We start from the raw sequence: 17,677 nt of genomic DNA, 5'->3' as shown, positions 1-17,677 counted from the left end.
CTGGCACTGCCTTTTTGGCGAAGAAATGCCGGCTTGGCACTCTCCACCGCGGCTCGGCACAAGCCATCATTTCTCGGAAAGGTGCTGAGTCCACCACTTGGAAAGGGAGGGACTGCAGCACCAGCAACTTGGACAGGAGGACGTTCAGCTTCTGCACCGTCGGGTGCGTGCTCGCAAACTGTTGTCTCTTGGAAACGGATTCCAAGAAAGACTGCTGACGGAATCCGTGAAGAGGAGTAGCAGGAGAAGGAGCATCTGAACGAGCGGAAGATGCCAACGAGTGACAACTCCCCTCAGCAGAGGTGTTGGAGCCTTGACTGGCTGATAGAGGGCGATTGACGTCGGGTGACGGAGCAAGTAACGGAGCGGGTGATGGAGCGGGGGCTGGGGCAGGCAGAACCGCCGTATCTTTATCACGGTTTTCCCAGGCCACCGAATGGCGACGCTGCATATGCTGACACAACGCTGTAGTCCCAACATGGGCCCCCTGGCCACGCTTGACTTTCTGGCCACATATTCGACATACGGCTATGTTTACTTCCTCGGGCGGCTTGACGAAAAATTGCCACACCGCCGAGTAGGAAACTTTGCCCCCGCTACTCCTCACTGGCTGACTGCTACTTCCTCCGTGCACACCGGCACCACTACTGGCCGTGGTGGTAGGCTGCAGTGGAGCTGGTGCTCTACTCCGTGGCCGTTTGCCTCCACTGACACTGCTGCGACCCTGCTGACTCCTGAGGAACCCACCGACTGTTTTGCTCGCTGGCAAGCTGGCACCCTCTTCTCCTGATGATGCGGAAGCAATAGCCTGATGACGACGAGGCTGCCAAGTGCGATCAGCCTCATCATCATCAATTAGGGTCTCCGCGTCACTACTAGCCCCCTCGGCTGCGTGTGGGTCAGGAGACAGACCTGTCTCTAGACCGGCTACCGAGCCACTCTCCTCGCCAGTACTTCTTCGCCTGGCTGCTGAAGAGGCGGATGTCTCCCCCCGTTCCTGACCGCCCTCTGTTAGCTCTTCCTCACTGTACAGTGGGGCTGAGCCCACAGCATGCGATACTTCGCTTGGTGAGGGAACAGCAAAGGACAGGGGCAGGTCGAGGACATGTGATTTCAGTGGGCTTGCTCCCGGGCCATGCCAACTAACGGTTGTGTCTGACGTACCCACCGACCGTTGGCTGTAGGTGTCAGAGGTGACCTGGGAAGAGGAAGACGACCGAGTCAACCAATCGATGACGGCAGGGTTGTCGGTGGAGACACGACCGCTGGATGACACCGGGAGCACTGGCCTCTGGCTGCGACTAGTGCTGCCTCGACCCCTTCCTCTGCTGCCACGTCTGCTCGCTCCTGAAAAATTGCCTCCTCTGCCACTCCTCTGCGTGTTGTCTGACATACTCTTTAATTCAATAAGCACCCCAAAAATAAAACCGGATTTAACTCTTTGAACGTACAATAGTGGTTGTGAAGCAGAAAGTCAGTTTATTTAGCACAATCGGTCAATTGCAGCTTGCCGTTGGCTGGAAACTGTACGTTTATGTCACTGGAATGCACTAATCACCCAAAAAATATTACCGCCACCCGGCGTGTAAGTGGATTTAACTCTTTGAATGTACAATAGTGGTTGTGAAGCAGAAAGTCAGTTTATTGTACACAATCGGTCAATTGCAGCTTGCCGCTGGCTGGAAACTGTACGTTTGTGTCACTGGAATGCACTAATCACCCAAAAAATATTACCGCCACCCGGCGTGTATATGGATTTAACTCTTTGAACGTACAATAGTGGTTGTGAAGCAGAAAGTCAGTTTATTTAGCACAATCGGTCAATTGCAGCTTGCCGTTGGCTGGAAACTGTACGTTTATGTCACTGGAATGCACTAATCACCCAAAAAATATTACCGCCACCCGGCGTGTATATGGATTTAACTCTTTGAATGTACAATAGTGGTTGTGAAGCAGAAAGTCAGTTTATTTAGCACAATCGGTCAATTGCAGCTTGCCGTTGGCTGGAAACTGTACGTTTATGTCACTGGAATGCACTAATCACCCAAAAAATATTACCGCCACCCGGCGTGTAAATGGATCTAACTCTTTGAACGTAGAATAGTGGTTGTGAAGCAGAAAGTCAGTTTATTGTACACAATTGGTCAATTGCAGCTTGCCGTTGGCTGGAAACTGTACGTTTGTGTCACTGGAATGCACTAATCACCCAAAAAATATTACCGCCAGCCGGCGTCTAAATGGATTTAACTCTTTGAACGTACAATAGTGGTTGTGAAGCAGAAAGTCAGTTTATTTTGCACAATCGGTCAATTGCAGCTTGCCATTGGCTGGAAACTGTACGTTTATGTCACTGGAATGCACTAATCACCCAAAAAATATTACCGCCACCCGGCGTGTAAATGGATCTAACTCTTTGAACGTAGAATAGTGGTTGTGAAGCAGAAAGTCAGTTTATTGTACACAATCGGTCAATTGCAGCTTGCCGTTGGCTGGAAACTGTACGTTTGTGTCACTGGAATGCACTAATCACCCAAAAAATATTACCGCCAGCCGGCGTCTAAATGGATTTAACTCTTTGAACGTACAATAGTGGTTGTGAAGCAGAAAGTCAGTTTATTTTGCACAATCGGTCAATTGCAGCTTGCCGTTGGCTGGAAACCGTACGTTTATGTCACTGGAATGCACTAATCACCCAAAAAATATTACCGCCACCCGGCGTGTAAATGGATCTAACTCTTTGAACGTACAATAGTGGTTGTGAAGCAGAAAGTCAGTTTATTGTACACAATCGGTCAATTGCAGCTTGCCGTTGGCTGGAAACTGTACGTTTGTGTCACTGGAATGCACTAATCACCCAAAAAATATTACCGCCAGCCGGCGTCTAAATGGATTTAACTCTTTGAACATACAATAGTGGTTGTGAAGCAGAAAGTCAGTTTATTTTGCACAATCGGTCAATTGCAGCTTGCCGTTGGCTGGAAACTGTACGTTTATGTCACTGGAATGCACTAATCACCCAAAAAATATTACCGCCACCCGGCGTGTAAATGGATCTAACTCTTTGAACGTACAATAGTGGTTGTGAAGCAGAAAGTCAGTTTATTGTACACAATCGGTCAATTGCAGCTTGCCGTTGGCTGGAAACTGTACGTTTGTGTCACTGGAATGCACTAATCACCCAAAAAATATTACCGCCAGCCGGCGTCTAAATGGATTTAACTCTTTGAACGTACAATAGTGGTTGTGAAGCAGAAAGTCAGTTTATTTAGCACAATCGGTCAATTGCAGCTTGCCGTTGGCTGGAAACTGTACGTTTATGTCACTGGAATGCACTAATCACCCAAAAAATATTACCGCCACCCGGCGTGTAAATGGATCTAACTCTTTGAACGTAGAATAGTGGTTGTGAAGCAGAAAGTCAGTTTATTGTACACAATCGGTCAATTGCAGCTTGCCGTTGGCTGGAAACTGTACGTTTGTGTCACTGGAATGCACTAATCACCCAAAAAATATTACCGCCACCCGGCGTGTAAATGGATCTAACTCTTTGAACGTACAATAGTGGTTGTGAAGCAGAAAGTCAGTTTATTTTGCACAATCGTTCAATTGCAGCTTGCCGTTGGCTGGAAACTGTACGTTTGTGTCACTGGAATGCACTAATCACCCAAAAAATATTACCGCCACCCGGCGTGTAAATGGATCTAACTCTTTGAACGTACAATAGTGGTTGTGAAGCAGAAAGTCAGTTTATTTAGCACAATCGGTCAATTGCAGCTTGCCGTTGGCTGGAAACTGTACGTTTATGTCACTGGAATGCACTAATCACCCAAAAAATATTACCGCCACCCGGCGTGTAAATGGATCTAACTCTTTGAACGTACAATAGTGGTTGTGAAGCAGAAAGTCAGTTTATTGTACACAATCGTTCAATTGCAGCTTGCCGTTGGCTGGAAACTGTACGTTTGTGTCACTGGAATGCACTAATCACCCAAAAAATATTACCGCCACCCGGCGTGTAAATGGATCTAACTCTTTGAACGTACAATAGTGGTTGTGAAGCAGAAAGTCAGTTTATTGTACACAATCGGTCAATTGCAGCTTGCCGTTGGCTGGAAACTGTACGTTTGTGTCACTGGAATGCACTAATCACCCAAAAAATATTACCGCCAGCCGGCATCTAAATGGATTTAACTCTTTGAACATACAATAGTGGTTGTGAAGCAGAAAGTCAGTTTATTTTGCACAATCGGTCAATTGCAGCTTGCCGTTGGCTGGAAACTGTACGTTTATGTCACTGGAATGCACTAATCACCCAAAAAATATTACCGCCAGCCAGCGTGTAAATGGATCTAACTCTTTGAACGTACAATAGTGGTTGTGAAGCAGAAAGTCAGTTTATTGTACACAATTGGTCAATTGCAGCTTGCCGTTGGCTGGAAACTGTACGTTTGTGTCACTGGAATGCACTAATCACCCAAAAAATATTACCGCCAGCCGGCGTCTAAATGGATTTAACTCTTTGAACGTACAATAAGTAACGATTCTGTGTCCCTGAGTAACGATTCTGTGTCCCTGAGTAACGATTCTGTGTCCCTGAGTAACAATTCTGTGTCCCTGAGTAACGATTCTGTGTCCCTGAGTAACGATTCTGTGTCCCTGAGTAACGATTCTGTGGCCCTGAGTAACGATTCTGTGGCCCTAAAGTCTCTGTGGCCCTAACTCTGTCCCTCAATACACAGAGGTCTGTCTCTCTTGAATGACCGGAGGCTAATGGAGAATTCGAAGATGGCCGCGATTTATAGCTCCACCATTACACAGTGCTGGCTGGCTGGCTGCTGATTGGCTAATGCGATCACATGTCATGATTCATGACTCATGAATGCATTATGGGTCAGCGTGCCTTGTCTGCGCGCCTTCCCAGAGATCCCCGCCCCATCTTCTCTGTCCATTTTCTCCTGTCGCCACACATGTCGCCGCCATTTTTGGGAAAATTCGATTCGTGCATCCGAAGTTTGCTAATCTTCTGATTCGTCGCGAATCACATTTTTCCAAATCTTCGAAACGAATTCCACTTCGTCATGTTCGATTCGCTCATCTCTAATAATGGGTGTCAGTGATGTTCAAAAAATATTTAAAATGTGACTAATAAAATAGTATCCCAAAATGTACATACAATTCTAAACTGTATGGATAAGCAAACTTCTTAAAATGTAAACAACATTGTAAAGTTTTAAAACCCAATTAATAGGGTTATTCCACCTTTTAGAATATATTATCCTTGTGCTTTCTCTCTATGTATGGTAAGGGAATGTGTTCCTCATCTTATTTTTCCCTCTGGCTAGGACCCAGTGTCCTTTCTTCTGTCCATGTTTTTCCCGTTTCTTACCATCGACTACCTTTGTTACACCTTTTCATATGCTCTTTTGTTTGTGCTTTAAACCCATGCATTGGTATTATAGGTAAAGTGGTGGTAAATATGTATACATGGTCTCATCTTCAACATGTTTTTTTTTAATTATAGATTAGAGCACAGATGTGCATGTTTGTATACATGTCTATACACTAACCAGACACCTCGGATGACAGCTTGTTCTGGAGAGAATAGAAGCAAACAACCATGATAATTTAACCTGGCCTTATAACATTTTTCCCAAGATATGCTGACATTAAGGATGAGCAGCTTTTTTTTTTCTATACTGACTTTTCTGTGAAATTGTCAATTTCACCTTTGCTGCTTTTTCAACTATACTGTAAATTAGCCTCTAATTCTGTCATGTGGTGCTACAAAAGGAGAAATTTGATTGCTTGAACAAAAACTATCTACGCTTAAGAAAATGTTCCTATGTTGCATTGCAGACCATGTAACATCCCCCAAAGCTATCCCTTGTAACCAATTAGTAAATTATGTGAATTGAAGGGTTATAGCAGCACACAAAAGAAACAGGAAATATTAAAAGTACATGAGCAATAAACAGGCAATACTGATAATACATGGGTACCAAACAGGCAGTCATGACAATACACAAATAACAAAAGGGCAATTGTAACAATACACAGGCAATATATGGGCAATATTGATAGTATGCAAACAACAAATGGGCATTTGTGACAATCGGCAGACAACAAATGAGCATTTGTGACCATCGGTAGACAACAAATGGCCAGCCATTATAATGCACAGGTAACAAATGGTAAATGTGGCAATTCATGGGCAAAACATGATAACTGCTATGATACTTGGGAAACAAATGGGCAACACATGGACAGTCATTAAACATGTGAGAAACAAACGACTATCATGCCAAATATACCTACTGATGCCATAGCATTTAGCTGAGATGACAACGTTTTGCTGAAATGCTCATAATTTTCCAGATTATACCAAATTTCAGTGTAGAGAAAAAACTCTATAAAATAAAAGTTGCTGTGAAAATGTCACAAGCATTCACTCAGCTGTCATGAATAATCCTGTATTTTGAGAAAATTTATTTCCTATTATCAGATCCATCTAGTGACCATCGTACAGAATTTTCCAGATTTGAGGTATTTCAGGAAAATACAACATATTGGCCACTAGACAGAGCAGCAACCCAAAGAAAATAAATGTATTAGGCAAAATATGGGATTATTCATGACAGCTAAGCAAATGCATGAAACATTTGCATGGCATTTTTTTTATTAATAGACCCTTTAATTTCTATCATGTCTAGCAGCATTAATCAGAATGTCTGCTAAGGTTGTAATATACCGGTACATACAGGATTAGAATTAGAAGCTTTTATCTGAAATTAGTAGGAATATGACACAATTGTCCATTGTCTGAGTATTAATTCTGTGCTTCATCTGTAGTTGCTCTTAACTCTCACTTTGTCCCAGTGTAACAGTGTCTCTGTAGTGCTTTCTAAGCATGTTTATATTACCTGAGATTGCTTTTTATTTTATGTTGATAAGGTTTTTATTTAGGTAAATTGCTTTTTTGCTGCAAGACTTCCCTTTAAAATATATGTAAACCAAATACTTTATTTTTAGCTCTAGATAAAATGGAAAAACTTAGAACCCTTGTTCAGTTTTACTGTACCTTAAACTCTGTAAGAGAGATTTCCCCTCATTATACATATTGTGTACAATTTATTATATTATTATTGACACTTTTTTAACACCACATAATAATCAATTTTGTTATTAATATGATTATTATTGATTTAAAATAACCCAGATTGTTATTACCAGAATCGTATTACCCTCATTTGTGTTTTCATATCTTGGTATATTCATTACTTTAAATTTATGTAGTCCTAATTAGTATCTGATTCTTAAGTTTTTTTTACTCTCTCTACAAATATTTATATATAATATAAAATGTTTTTCTTAAAGTTGTATGTCAGCCTTGATGAAGCGGCAGGAGTACAACCTCCATAAACGTATTGGATTTACAAATACTTTATTATTGGAATAAATATGTATTTGGACTGGAATGTTGTGAGTTGTGTATTGCTGCAGTTCTTAACTTACTCAACAATAATAAGCTGACAGAGGGTCTAGCATTCCCCTCCTTAGCATAAATTATGTGTTGCTGTTAGAAAGATTTCCCTCATTTCCTGTCTTGTGAACAACCTTTTTACCAGACACCAGGTCTGGAATCTCTCCAATGTAGCCTCTGAGTGCAGTTAACACTGAGCAGAGTTTTAATCCTTCCTCAATCTATACAAAGCTAAATTAAAAATATTTTTTGAATATAGATATGTTAGGGTGTCTCTGTAAGGGATGAAGTTATTATAACTGGGCAGGGTGATTGAAGCAATGGCTAACAGATACACTTTAAAAAGTGGGCTTTGTTTCAGAGGCGGAATGCTGAGTTTTTTAATTTTATGTTGATAGGGCTTTTTTATATTTTAGGTCTTCATAGTGCAAGATTAACTTTTTACTGGTCATCTGTTCCTAGAGCTCCCTTTTGTTCACAACATACTGCTGCATAGTTTAAAGAAACAAAAAATGCAAGAATAGTGCTTAAACTTGCCAACCATGCTATAGCCGAATGATGGCTACAGTGCAGTTGTCCAGTTCTGGGAGGGCGTCATACGACGTCCTCCCAGAACACACCCTGCCACGTGCCCCCAGCGGCGTGCACTTGGCAATCTCCGTGATCTCTGTGTCCTATGCACACAGCTGATCACATGATGAGGTAAAAGGCCAATCACAGCAGCCTTTTACCACATCATCAGCTGTGTCCAGTAACACAGCAGATCACTGAGTAAATACAGTTATCAGTTATCAGCAGCACTTTCCTCACATTGTCTTATCGTGAGGAAAGTACATCCGATAATAGGCAGCTGTCACAGAGCAGATCAGCATTGATTATTAGGGCACTGATTATCAGTGTCCTGATAAGTGCCCAGCAGTGCCACCAATCAGTGCTGCCCAGTAGTTGCGCCCAGCAGTGCCAAGTAGTGCCACCCAGCAGTACTGCCAGTTAGTGCCATCAGTCAGTGCTGTATGTCAGTGGCATCAGTCAGCGCCGCCAGTCAGTGTCGCTCATCAGTCCCGCCTATCAGTGCCCATCATTGACGCATATCAATGCAGCATCATCAGTGCCTCCTCATCAATGCCCAGCAGTGCCGCCTCATCAGTGCCACCTCATCAGTTCAGCCTATCAGTGCCCATCAGTGCTGCCTATCCATGCCACCTTAATTCCTAACAAGGCCTTGATAGAAACAAAGACAGCAGAACAGTTTTGCATCACTGAGAACAGCCACAGTGAACAACTGACCCAGTGAACAGCTGGCCAAAGCATGCCTATCACTGCTTGATGAAAGCATATAGGATTGCTAAAACTACCTGGAAAAAGCCAAGCTGGGGGGCTGCTGCTGTGTGAAAATAAATTCCTAAGTCAAATTGACACTGAGCCTGTTTTGTAAAACCATGTACAGCTTTAAGGCACCCCAAATCTTTATTCAGTTATTGTGTTTTTTTTTTTTATATTGCCCCAAAGCCACATAAACAGACTTGCTGTATGGTATTTTTTAAATTTTTTTTTTTTTTTTGCATTGAAACATGTGCCCAATGGCAGTGCCTAGCTTTCCATAATAGTTTGTCTTTAACCTTAAAATGAAAATAATTTAACAAGATTTCCCCTCTATAGAATTTAATGGAATTCACCTCTAAGTTCAGGTTTGGAAAGTTTAATCACTAAACCCTTAACGAATCAAACCCAAGCAGATTCTTTCTTTGCTGCTCACTCTATTCAAAACTAAAAGTGCTAGTTGAAAATCAACCTTAAAAAGATATTAGCAATGCGGCACACAAAAAAAAATTCTAAAATTGAAAACTTTAATACATATATTGGTATGTTAAACTCTCAAAAATAAGAAAGTAAAATGTAAATGGCTTTTGAAAAACATCTTATTGTGTAAATACAATGCTGAACATAAAAACATCTGTAGGTTTGTTCCTTTGAGAGATGCCTGACATGATTGTTCTGCAATTATATAATTGGGTAATCACTACATCCCAAGAGATTTTTTTTTTCTCTATTGTGAGTATAGTTTTTTTTTTTTTTTTATGAAATGCCTTCTACAGGGTCACTGAAATAATGTATTTTTAAAACACCTGTTTTTCTAATGAATGTTGTAAAATTTAAAGGAATGCCTATTTTTAAAGAATTTGTCATCTTAATCTTTAAGTGAAGTTTGGAGTGATTTTACCTTTATCTTTATGAAACATCCTCTAGTTTTATTTCCCAAATGTAAATAATTCGTTTTTTGTGTCCATTCATACTATCTCGCTGCAGTAACACACTTTCTGAATTGCACCCCAAAGCACCATGCAAACAAACAGTGCACTGCCAAGGATGCTGCATGTACCTTTTTGGTACATTATTCAGCCTATTTAAATGAAGGTGCTGCCTTAACACAATACACATTAACACGCAGCATATCTTGAGTTATTGCTTGAAATGCTTGCTCTCATGCAGTGCAATAGTGTTAATATGCCCGTACTAATGGCTCAATGCCCAGTAGGCTATTACAAGTTTTAAGATTTATATTACGATCTCTAAACAATATAAGCATGGACACTTATCGGAAAAGCTTTTTGGAGCATACAAGGGAAACAATAATAAGAAAAATGAATGGGTTTCAGAGAAAGAGAAGTCAAATACTCAATTCGTAAATTGGTTTCACTAAGTAGTGATCAGTTAAGCCTTTGGAGCACTTTTGTTAAAATTAGCCTTTAGACTTGTCATGCAGTGTTGCTTTTTTTGAAATTTGTTTGAATAAAACTTTCCCATGTTGCTTTGCAAACTCTGTGATGTCCCCCAAGCAATCACTTGCAACCAACCAGTGAAAGATGTGCCATGGTGTATAAAAAGGTTTAATAGCAGTTTACCAAAGAAACATTTACTAGAGACAGTAACTTTGTTGTCCAAGTTCCCAAATATATTAAAGATACCACCCCTAAAGTCTACTCAACCTCTCGTTCTCTTTGTTGGACAGCTGTAAAAAAAGTAAATGGCAGCCTCTCTACTGTATTCTTCTAACAAGCTCTTTTAACTTCTGATTAATAGCTAACAGCTAATCAAAGTAAACTGGCAACAGCCAAAGAGAATCCAGGAAGAATGAGCACATGCATTACATACCCTGTCTATCAGAGGAATGGAATGGCTACTGACATCTAGAACCACTGAAAGGATCTGTCTATGGCACATGTAGTAGGGTACATCAGCTCCTATTAAAAGCTAACCACAGACAGTTTTATACATCTATCACAGTCAGTAATGTTTTGGAGGCCTTGGGTCACTTTAATGCTAACCAGCTGTTTCCAGATAGTTTTAGATTTTGGAGATTCTTTTTCGGGAATGGTACTAAACTATGATATTTAGCAGTAATAAAGTTGGAACAGCATGAGTCTGATAGCATCAAATCAATATGGTAGTAAGCCACCACTTTACTCTAGCAATAAGACATGATCTTGCCTCTTTAAAATATGGCACCACTGTGGCATTGGTTATATTAAACTTCTTGACCTCTGGTAATACGGCACCAAATTTATTTGTGCTCTAATATTGTGCTGGCAGTACAGTATGATTTCATAAGCGTTTCCACTTTGTCTAAATCTTGCCCTGGCAATACACACAAAAAACATAGAAAAGTGATGGTCAAAAAAAACTGAGTAGTCCAGCAAGTCTGCCCCTTTATTAAATTTTTTCAACATATTTCGTTTTATGCACAAAGGTAGCATGCAAACTAGGAGACTGCAGGGCACACAAGAGCGGTAATGTAAAAGTTCCAGTTCCCTATTCACTATTCTCTCCACATTGGTGTTCCCAACAGCTTCACCCAACAGAATCCCTACCAATCCTTCTCTTTTCCTTTATCCTTCCTTACACTAATGGTAAAAAATGTAGCATTGGATATCCAAATAAACTACACTACTAGTGCATTAATGATCTCTGCTGGTCTGCCTTTTGTCAAGTCATTATGTACAAAAAATTGCAGAATACCCTTGTGCTATAAGACAGTTGTCCACACTGTTATCTTTATTGATGCACATGACCCCTGATACGTGATACAAATTTTAATGATATTCTTGCTATTCATAAAATTTTAAAAACATTTTTAAATCAAGATAGGCCACGGCACCACCTTGGTCCAAAACATTTTTGATAAAATATATTCTGATTAGTCTAACATGATCTCCCTAAGTAAAGCTACGCTTCTTGGGGTCCAGCAAGTTGTATGTTTTAAAGCCCAGGTGCTTATACTCATATATTATACAATCTAAATATTTCATGTCTGGAAGGAACAGGTAGAACATATGATCCTCTGTCAGCAGCCCTGTCAAAAACATTTTAGCCTGTAATTGATTGTGAGAGGGTTGCTAGCTGTGGGCTGTACACACCACCTGTGCACCCAAGGTGCTAGAATATGCCCAGTTTTTAAGCTATACAGGCAAAACGATCATTGAAATAAAATAAACCCACGCTATGTCACCACTAATAAAATACTAAGCAGCCAATTGTATAACTGTGATACCAGTCATTAACATACATAAAATTTTAAAAGCAGCGCTAATGCACACCAAATACTTCTGAATACTAGTGAATCATCAAATGTCAGCCTGTCCCCCGAAGATATCATTCTGATTAAAAGCATTGGGAGTGGCCTGCACGTGACATCATCACGCACCAGGTCACTTGTAATCACCATTTTTACTTTGCAAGCTATCGACCTGCTATTTTATATCTTCTTGTTTCATTTTCTCTCTTTTTTTTTTCGCTTACCTTGAATATCGCGAGGTTATGAGCATTGTATGGAAATCCTTTTGGAAGTTTAAATAAATGATGTGAAGCCTTTTTTTTATACATACTTCACCATGGAAGTGTACATTTTTTTTTCCCGCTGCTAATGGGATCCCATTGTGGAGTGCTTCTTGCCGAGCCAGTGGATATTTGTGGATTGAACTGTATAAAGCGAACTTGACCATTTATAATTTGATGGCACATCTGGTAAGAGGCATCTGACAGCAGGGTGCACTTGGTGATGGATTCTGACTTTCTAGGAAGCACATTACATGTATGGAGTAATCACTTTTCATACACTCTGGAGTGGGTAGTGCTTCCAGAAGCACATTCACATATGGATGGACTGAGTTTACATTTATTGTGATGAATTGTGTTTTTTATGCACTTAATTTTTCAGGATCCATGATTTAATGAACTATATACGCACCTTATAGATATGCACGTTATTTTTTTTTCACATTTGCACTTTATTTGTGTGTTTATAATCACATTTGATGATTCCTTAGTACTCATGAGTATTTGATTTACATTGCTGCCTTGCTAATTTTGTTTATATAAAACAATCATTGAAACTTTTTTTACTATAATGTTAATACTACAAATGTTAAAGTCATTGACCTTATTCCTTGTTACTTGTCTTGTGGATAGGTACAAAATTAGCTGTCAGTCATGAGGAATTTCTCTTGTTAAAAGAGATTGATTAAAAATATCAGTTAATAGTTCAACAAATATACTTCAAGGTTCTCTTAGAACTCTGGGATAAATACCATCAGGACTTATTGATTTTTTTAAGCTCTAGGTGAGCCACTTCATCTGCTACCTTTGCCTCTACAAACCCAGAAAATGGATCTTAACCACTAGAACCAATATGATCCTCTAATTTGTTATTGTTAAGGTAATTTACTTCTAAGACTGAACAAAAGTAATGAAATGGTTTGCCACACCCAGGCCTTCATAAGTATTGTACTGTACCCAGTTTTCACTGTTGTGAACTCATAGTATCTTTTCTTCATGTCACTGATCTACCTACCTAAACCTAAAAATGTTTTTTTCCTCCTTAACTGATTTAGCCATTTCCTCCTCTTTCAGTGCTTTAGAAGAACTGATAATTTTTTTGGCCTCCTTTTTTCTATTTTTATTTTTCACTTTTCTATCAGCAATGCGTTTTGATTCTTTGTATCTCCTTTATGCTGATTTTTCTTTCTATACTATCCTACATACCTCTGTAATGAGCCATCATGATTTCCTCTTCTGTTTGCTCTTATTAATTTGACTGACAGAATCTAGTTGCTTCCAGGAAGGTGGAATTTAATATTACTCACTGATTACTGATTAATGCCATTTTTACTCCAACCTTTTTAATTCATTTCTTTGGAAATTTGACAATTTCAGCAAAATGTTCCCTTTGGTCTGTTATTGTAATGTGTTTTTGATAATTTTCTTAAAAGTAAATAAGAGCGTTTTAATATATATTTTCTTTGTCTCTACAGGTGACACGGTAGCTGGACAAAATATAAGGAATTCAAACCTGGGATCTATGATGGAACACAATTTGTAAACCTTGTAAGATGCAAGAATTTCTTAACAATAGAACTATCAGAACTTTGTTATATACAAAACAATGAGAGCACAATTACCACCAAATCCCTTTTGTGAAATTATAGACTGTGCAGTGGGCATTCAAACTGCCAAGTGCATGACTAGTTCAGCGTGAACGCAAAGCAAGACGTGGAAACCTTATCCATATTTTATTTCAGATAATCTCGTATTTGCAACTTGAAGACTGATCCAACACATTTTGTAATCTGTTGACTATTAACATATTGGTAGTCAGATATCAAGTATTTGTTCAATAGGACACAAACTTTAAGAATTATACTTATTTTTACTTGTGACTGTCAATAATTTTATGTCCACATCAAAAGAATATTTTAATAATATTTAAATTCCAAATCATTATTTAAACAAGCCAAATGTCAAAATCTATTCTCTTTATTACAATTACTAATATGATCAAACAGAAATATTACTTAACATAATATATTTGTTTTAAATAAGTAAATAAATTTGGCTTGAATATTTCTTAATCACCATGCTCACATATTACAATAATCAAACTGAAAGGATTGATTAATCATGTATACAGTATGCTTCAAACTTAGATGGTGATAAATTAATCAATAATTTCCAATCTTTTTGGTCTTTTTGGTGAAACTGATTAGTTAGAGGAGATCTAAAAAATGCATTGTTTCTGTTAGTCCTTTGATGAAATGGTTACCAAAAAGTAACCACTTGCATAAATTGGTTATAAAGGGAAGGCCACCCTTGATGATAGATCTGTTGAAGGACCAATGACAATAGTTGACCTTCTAAAACCTTTCCATTTCTTAATCACACAACTTTTCCCTAGAGCGAAACTCCCTTTAATTAACTATTTTTTCTTTGTACAATCTTTACATCCTCTAGAAATCATTTAAACTTGTGATAATGGGTATTTATGGCCCTGATATTTCTAAACGTGGATTGAGTTATTGACAGCATTTAAAGATTTCAAAGTTTGGAATTTAAAAATGTGTGGATGACTGAATCTATATATCTTTAGTTTACTGTATATAACAAATGTTTTCAAATCTCAAACTACAAGCAATGATATTTAGTGTCTGACTACACTAATGTATATTTATTATTTTATAATTTTGTTTTTATTGGTTCTTTAAAAGCAACATTATGCATTAAATCTAAAAGCCTTAATCATCCAGGGAATAAAAGTGATGGAATAGTAAAGGAAGATAGCTAAATTTTCAACATTAATGGAGTATAAATGATGGATTTTGATACCTGTTAAACAAAATAAAAGTTGTACCAGTATACATTCATTGAATATATGAAAAAATCTGTAGTCAGTATGTGAAAATATGACTAGCCAAGATTTAAAGTTGTTTGTACATTTCTGACCTTAGATTACATATTCTTTCAGATATTTGTAAACTGGATTTCTGTTGTAAAAAGAGAAAAAAGCAAAACATAGAAAATAGTATTTTTTAAGGTTTTGGTAAGGAACAGAGCTGCAAAAAGCTCCAGCCATCTGGGATGCTAATGGACCAATGCAGACACAATCATTCTATTTAACTGAACTACATCTTGTTGAATTTACTATTCAAAACTTTTTCAGAGCAGCTCTAGAGTTGTGTAAGGATACTGGTTGTAGAGTTGTGCAAATACAGAAGTGTGGGTTACATTTTTGCTGTGTTTAGGGTGCCATTACTTTAAAGCACACTGACTTGAAATTTAGAACTTTAGTATATTGTAACAGTATCTAAAATATAAATAATAGTCTAAAAAACTTGTTTTAGCACATTGATTATCTTGTTCTTTTTTGGCTCCTTCTGTGGGAATGCAGCTATAGCAACCTGGGCCCAGAGTATGTTTTAAAGCACAGCTACAGACAAACATGAAAATCTAACTGATACTAAACATGCCTGCAGTATTATTATTGGTCTGTTACCCAGAACATGAGCTATAAGTTGTTTTGAATAAAAGGATACCCCCTATCCCCAAAAAATCTTTATTGTGAGGTGCATCCTACCCCTCAACATTCAAAGTATGCTAACTGAAATTATGAGTGCCAGCCTTCTCTGTGTTGTAGATTGCAAACAATGCCAAAACAGACATCCTGTGCACAAACTGGAGAGACCCTAGACATGCCTCATACCTGTTCCTGCCCCTATATATGACACCAGTTGAATCTTATACCTATTTCTCCTCTTTCAAAGCAGCTGTGGAGTCTACAAAACTGCATACACGTCTACCCTACAGCCTTCTTGGGAACTTATGACTTCAGTGTTTTTAGGAAATGTAGTCCTGATAGCAATGAGCATGGTACTTGTTAGTGACATGGTTTTACTGTACATACATGTCTACTGAACAGCACCATTTGAACAAAAAATTAACTGTGTGCTATGAAGGCACAGAAACAATGCTGTGGAATATTTTAGAATTTGAAATTGGCATTTAACACCCACCCAAATCAGTGGGACTTGATACCATCCTATTGTAGCTAAGATTTATCCATTGTTATAATCATGACATGTTCCTATTGAATGTTAGATCATTAATAATAGTGTCAATTGTGGTTAACATATTAAAGTTATAAAGGACAATTCAGTTATTAGACATATGCACCAATTTAGTGACCTTCGGTTACTTTATCTTTTACTCACTATGATTCTATATTCTTGTTTTATTTACCCTGTACCCTGAGCAACTGCTTCAATTCCAACCTCTGCTTTAGTTGAACACCTACTTTTTATTTATTTTGTTTAAATGTTTGATGTGATGTTAAATATAGTCGCCATATAGATCAACAAAAATTAGTTTGAAGTGCAATCACAATTTGCAAATGCAATAGTATTTTAACCAGACTGACACAGCTGTATTTTTGAAAATCAGTCAAAAAGCCATCACTGATACCCCTGCTGCAAGCATTTGATGTAGTCTTGATATCAAATTGACATCACCATTTTCTTTTTTTAGACTAACACAAGATTAAGTTAATGACCTAAACTTATTGTACATTACATTATTTAATACTGAAGGTTGTTAGATGTAAATTTCATGTGTATTTTTTTTATAGTCTATCCTCAGAAGCATATATTGATGTTTCTAAGCATAGATATTGTACTAAGGTAAAACAGCCTAGAGTATTAACTTAGTATGTTCAATGTTTCCATATGGCTGTGCATTATTTTGAGAGAAATGGTGTTTTTGGTGACAAGATTTTTACAAAAGCATAGAAGGAAATGTATTCTCTAGTCAAGTTAATTTTAGCTTTAAATTAAAATACATGTCATGCTTTCAATAAATGCTTTTTCATGTCTACTATTTTTTACTAAAAAAAATAACTCCCCTGTCCCCTGATCTTGCTTGGGTTTCAGGTTCATTACACGCTTAAGCCATTATCTACACAGAGCTGTAGTTCTGTTTGTGCAAGTATAGTTTCCTTCTGGTGTTAAGGTTTACTCTCATGCCCCACAGAATATGAATGGCAAGTGAATAGGCTTCTGGATAGATGGAGAGTAGAGTCTCATGACTGTGGTAAGAGCATTAGTCTAATCTCTCTAGGTCCAGGGGCTGAAGTGAGTGTTTCTGGGTAGTCAGCCAAGACCTGATGTAAAGATGGACAAATTAATTATACAAGGTTAATATCTGACCCCAGTTAGCCTCAATGCAAAGTTTTGAGGTATCTGTAACATTTAGTTCTTAGGAGATCAGTGCAATTTAGCATTTGATTGTTTGAACTTTGGTGCCTTGCACGCCACCTTATTTTCTCTGTACATTTCTAATATGTTTCACAGCTAGAAAACACTTTGTTGCAGCTTA

The 17,677-nt window shown here is 38.4% G+C and overlaps 1 protein-coding gene across 2 annotated transcripts in view; it reads left to right on the top strand.

Annotated features, from left to right (window-relative positions):
- TAFA2 (TAFA chemokine like family member 2) overlaps window positions 1–17,174 on the top strand; it is a 327,141-nt gene extending 309,967 nt beyond the window's left edge. For both annotated transcript variants that reach the window (XM_089674033.1, XM_089674034.1), the window contains exon 6: window positions 13,789–17,174. In XM_089674033.1, coding sequence (XP_089530159.1) covers window positions 13,789–13,856 — 68 coding nt within the window. In that variant the 3' untranslated portion in view covers window positions 13,857–17,174. The remainder of the gene's footprint in view (window positions 1–13,788) is intronic.
- The last annotated feature ends 503 nt before the right edge of the window (window positions 17,175–17,677 follow it).

Source organism: Staurois parvus, unplaced genomic scaffold (assembly GCF_062004578.1).
Source record: "Staurois parvus isolate SC_StPar_1 unplaced genomic scaffold, SC_StPar_1.0 ptg000147l, whole genome shotgun sequence".
In the NCBI taxonomy this organism is placed as follows: Eukaryota; Metazoa; Chordata; class Amphibia; order Anura; family Ranidae; genus Staurois; species Staurois parvus.
This window is presented reverse-complemented; position numbering and strand designations above follow the sequence as displayed.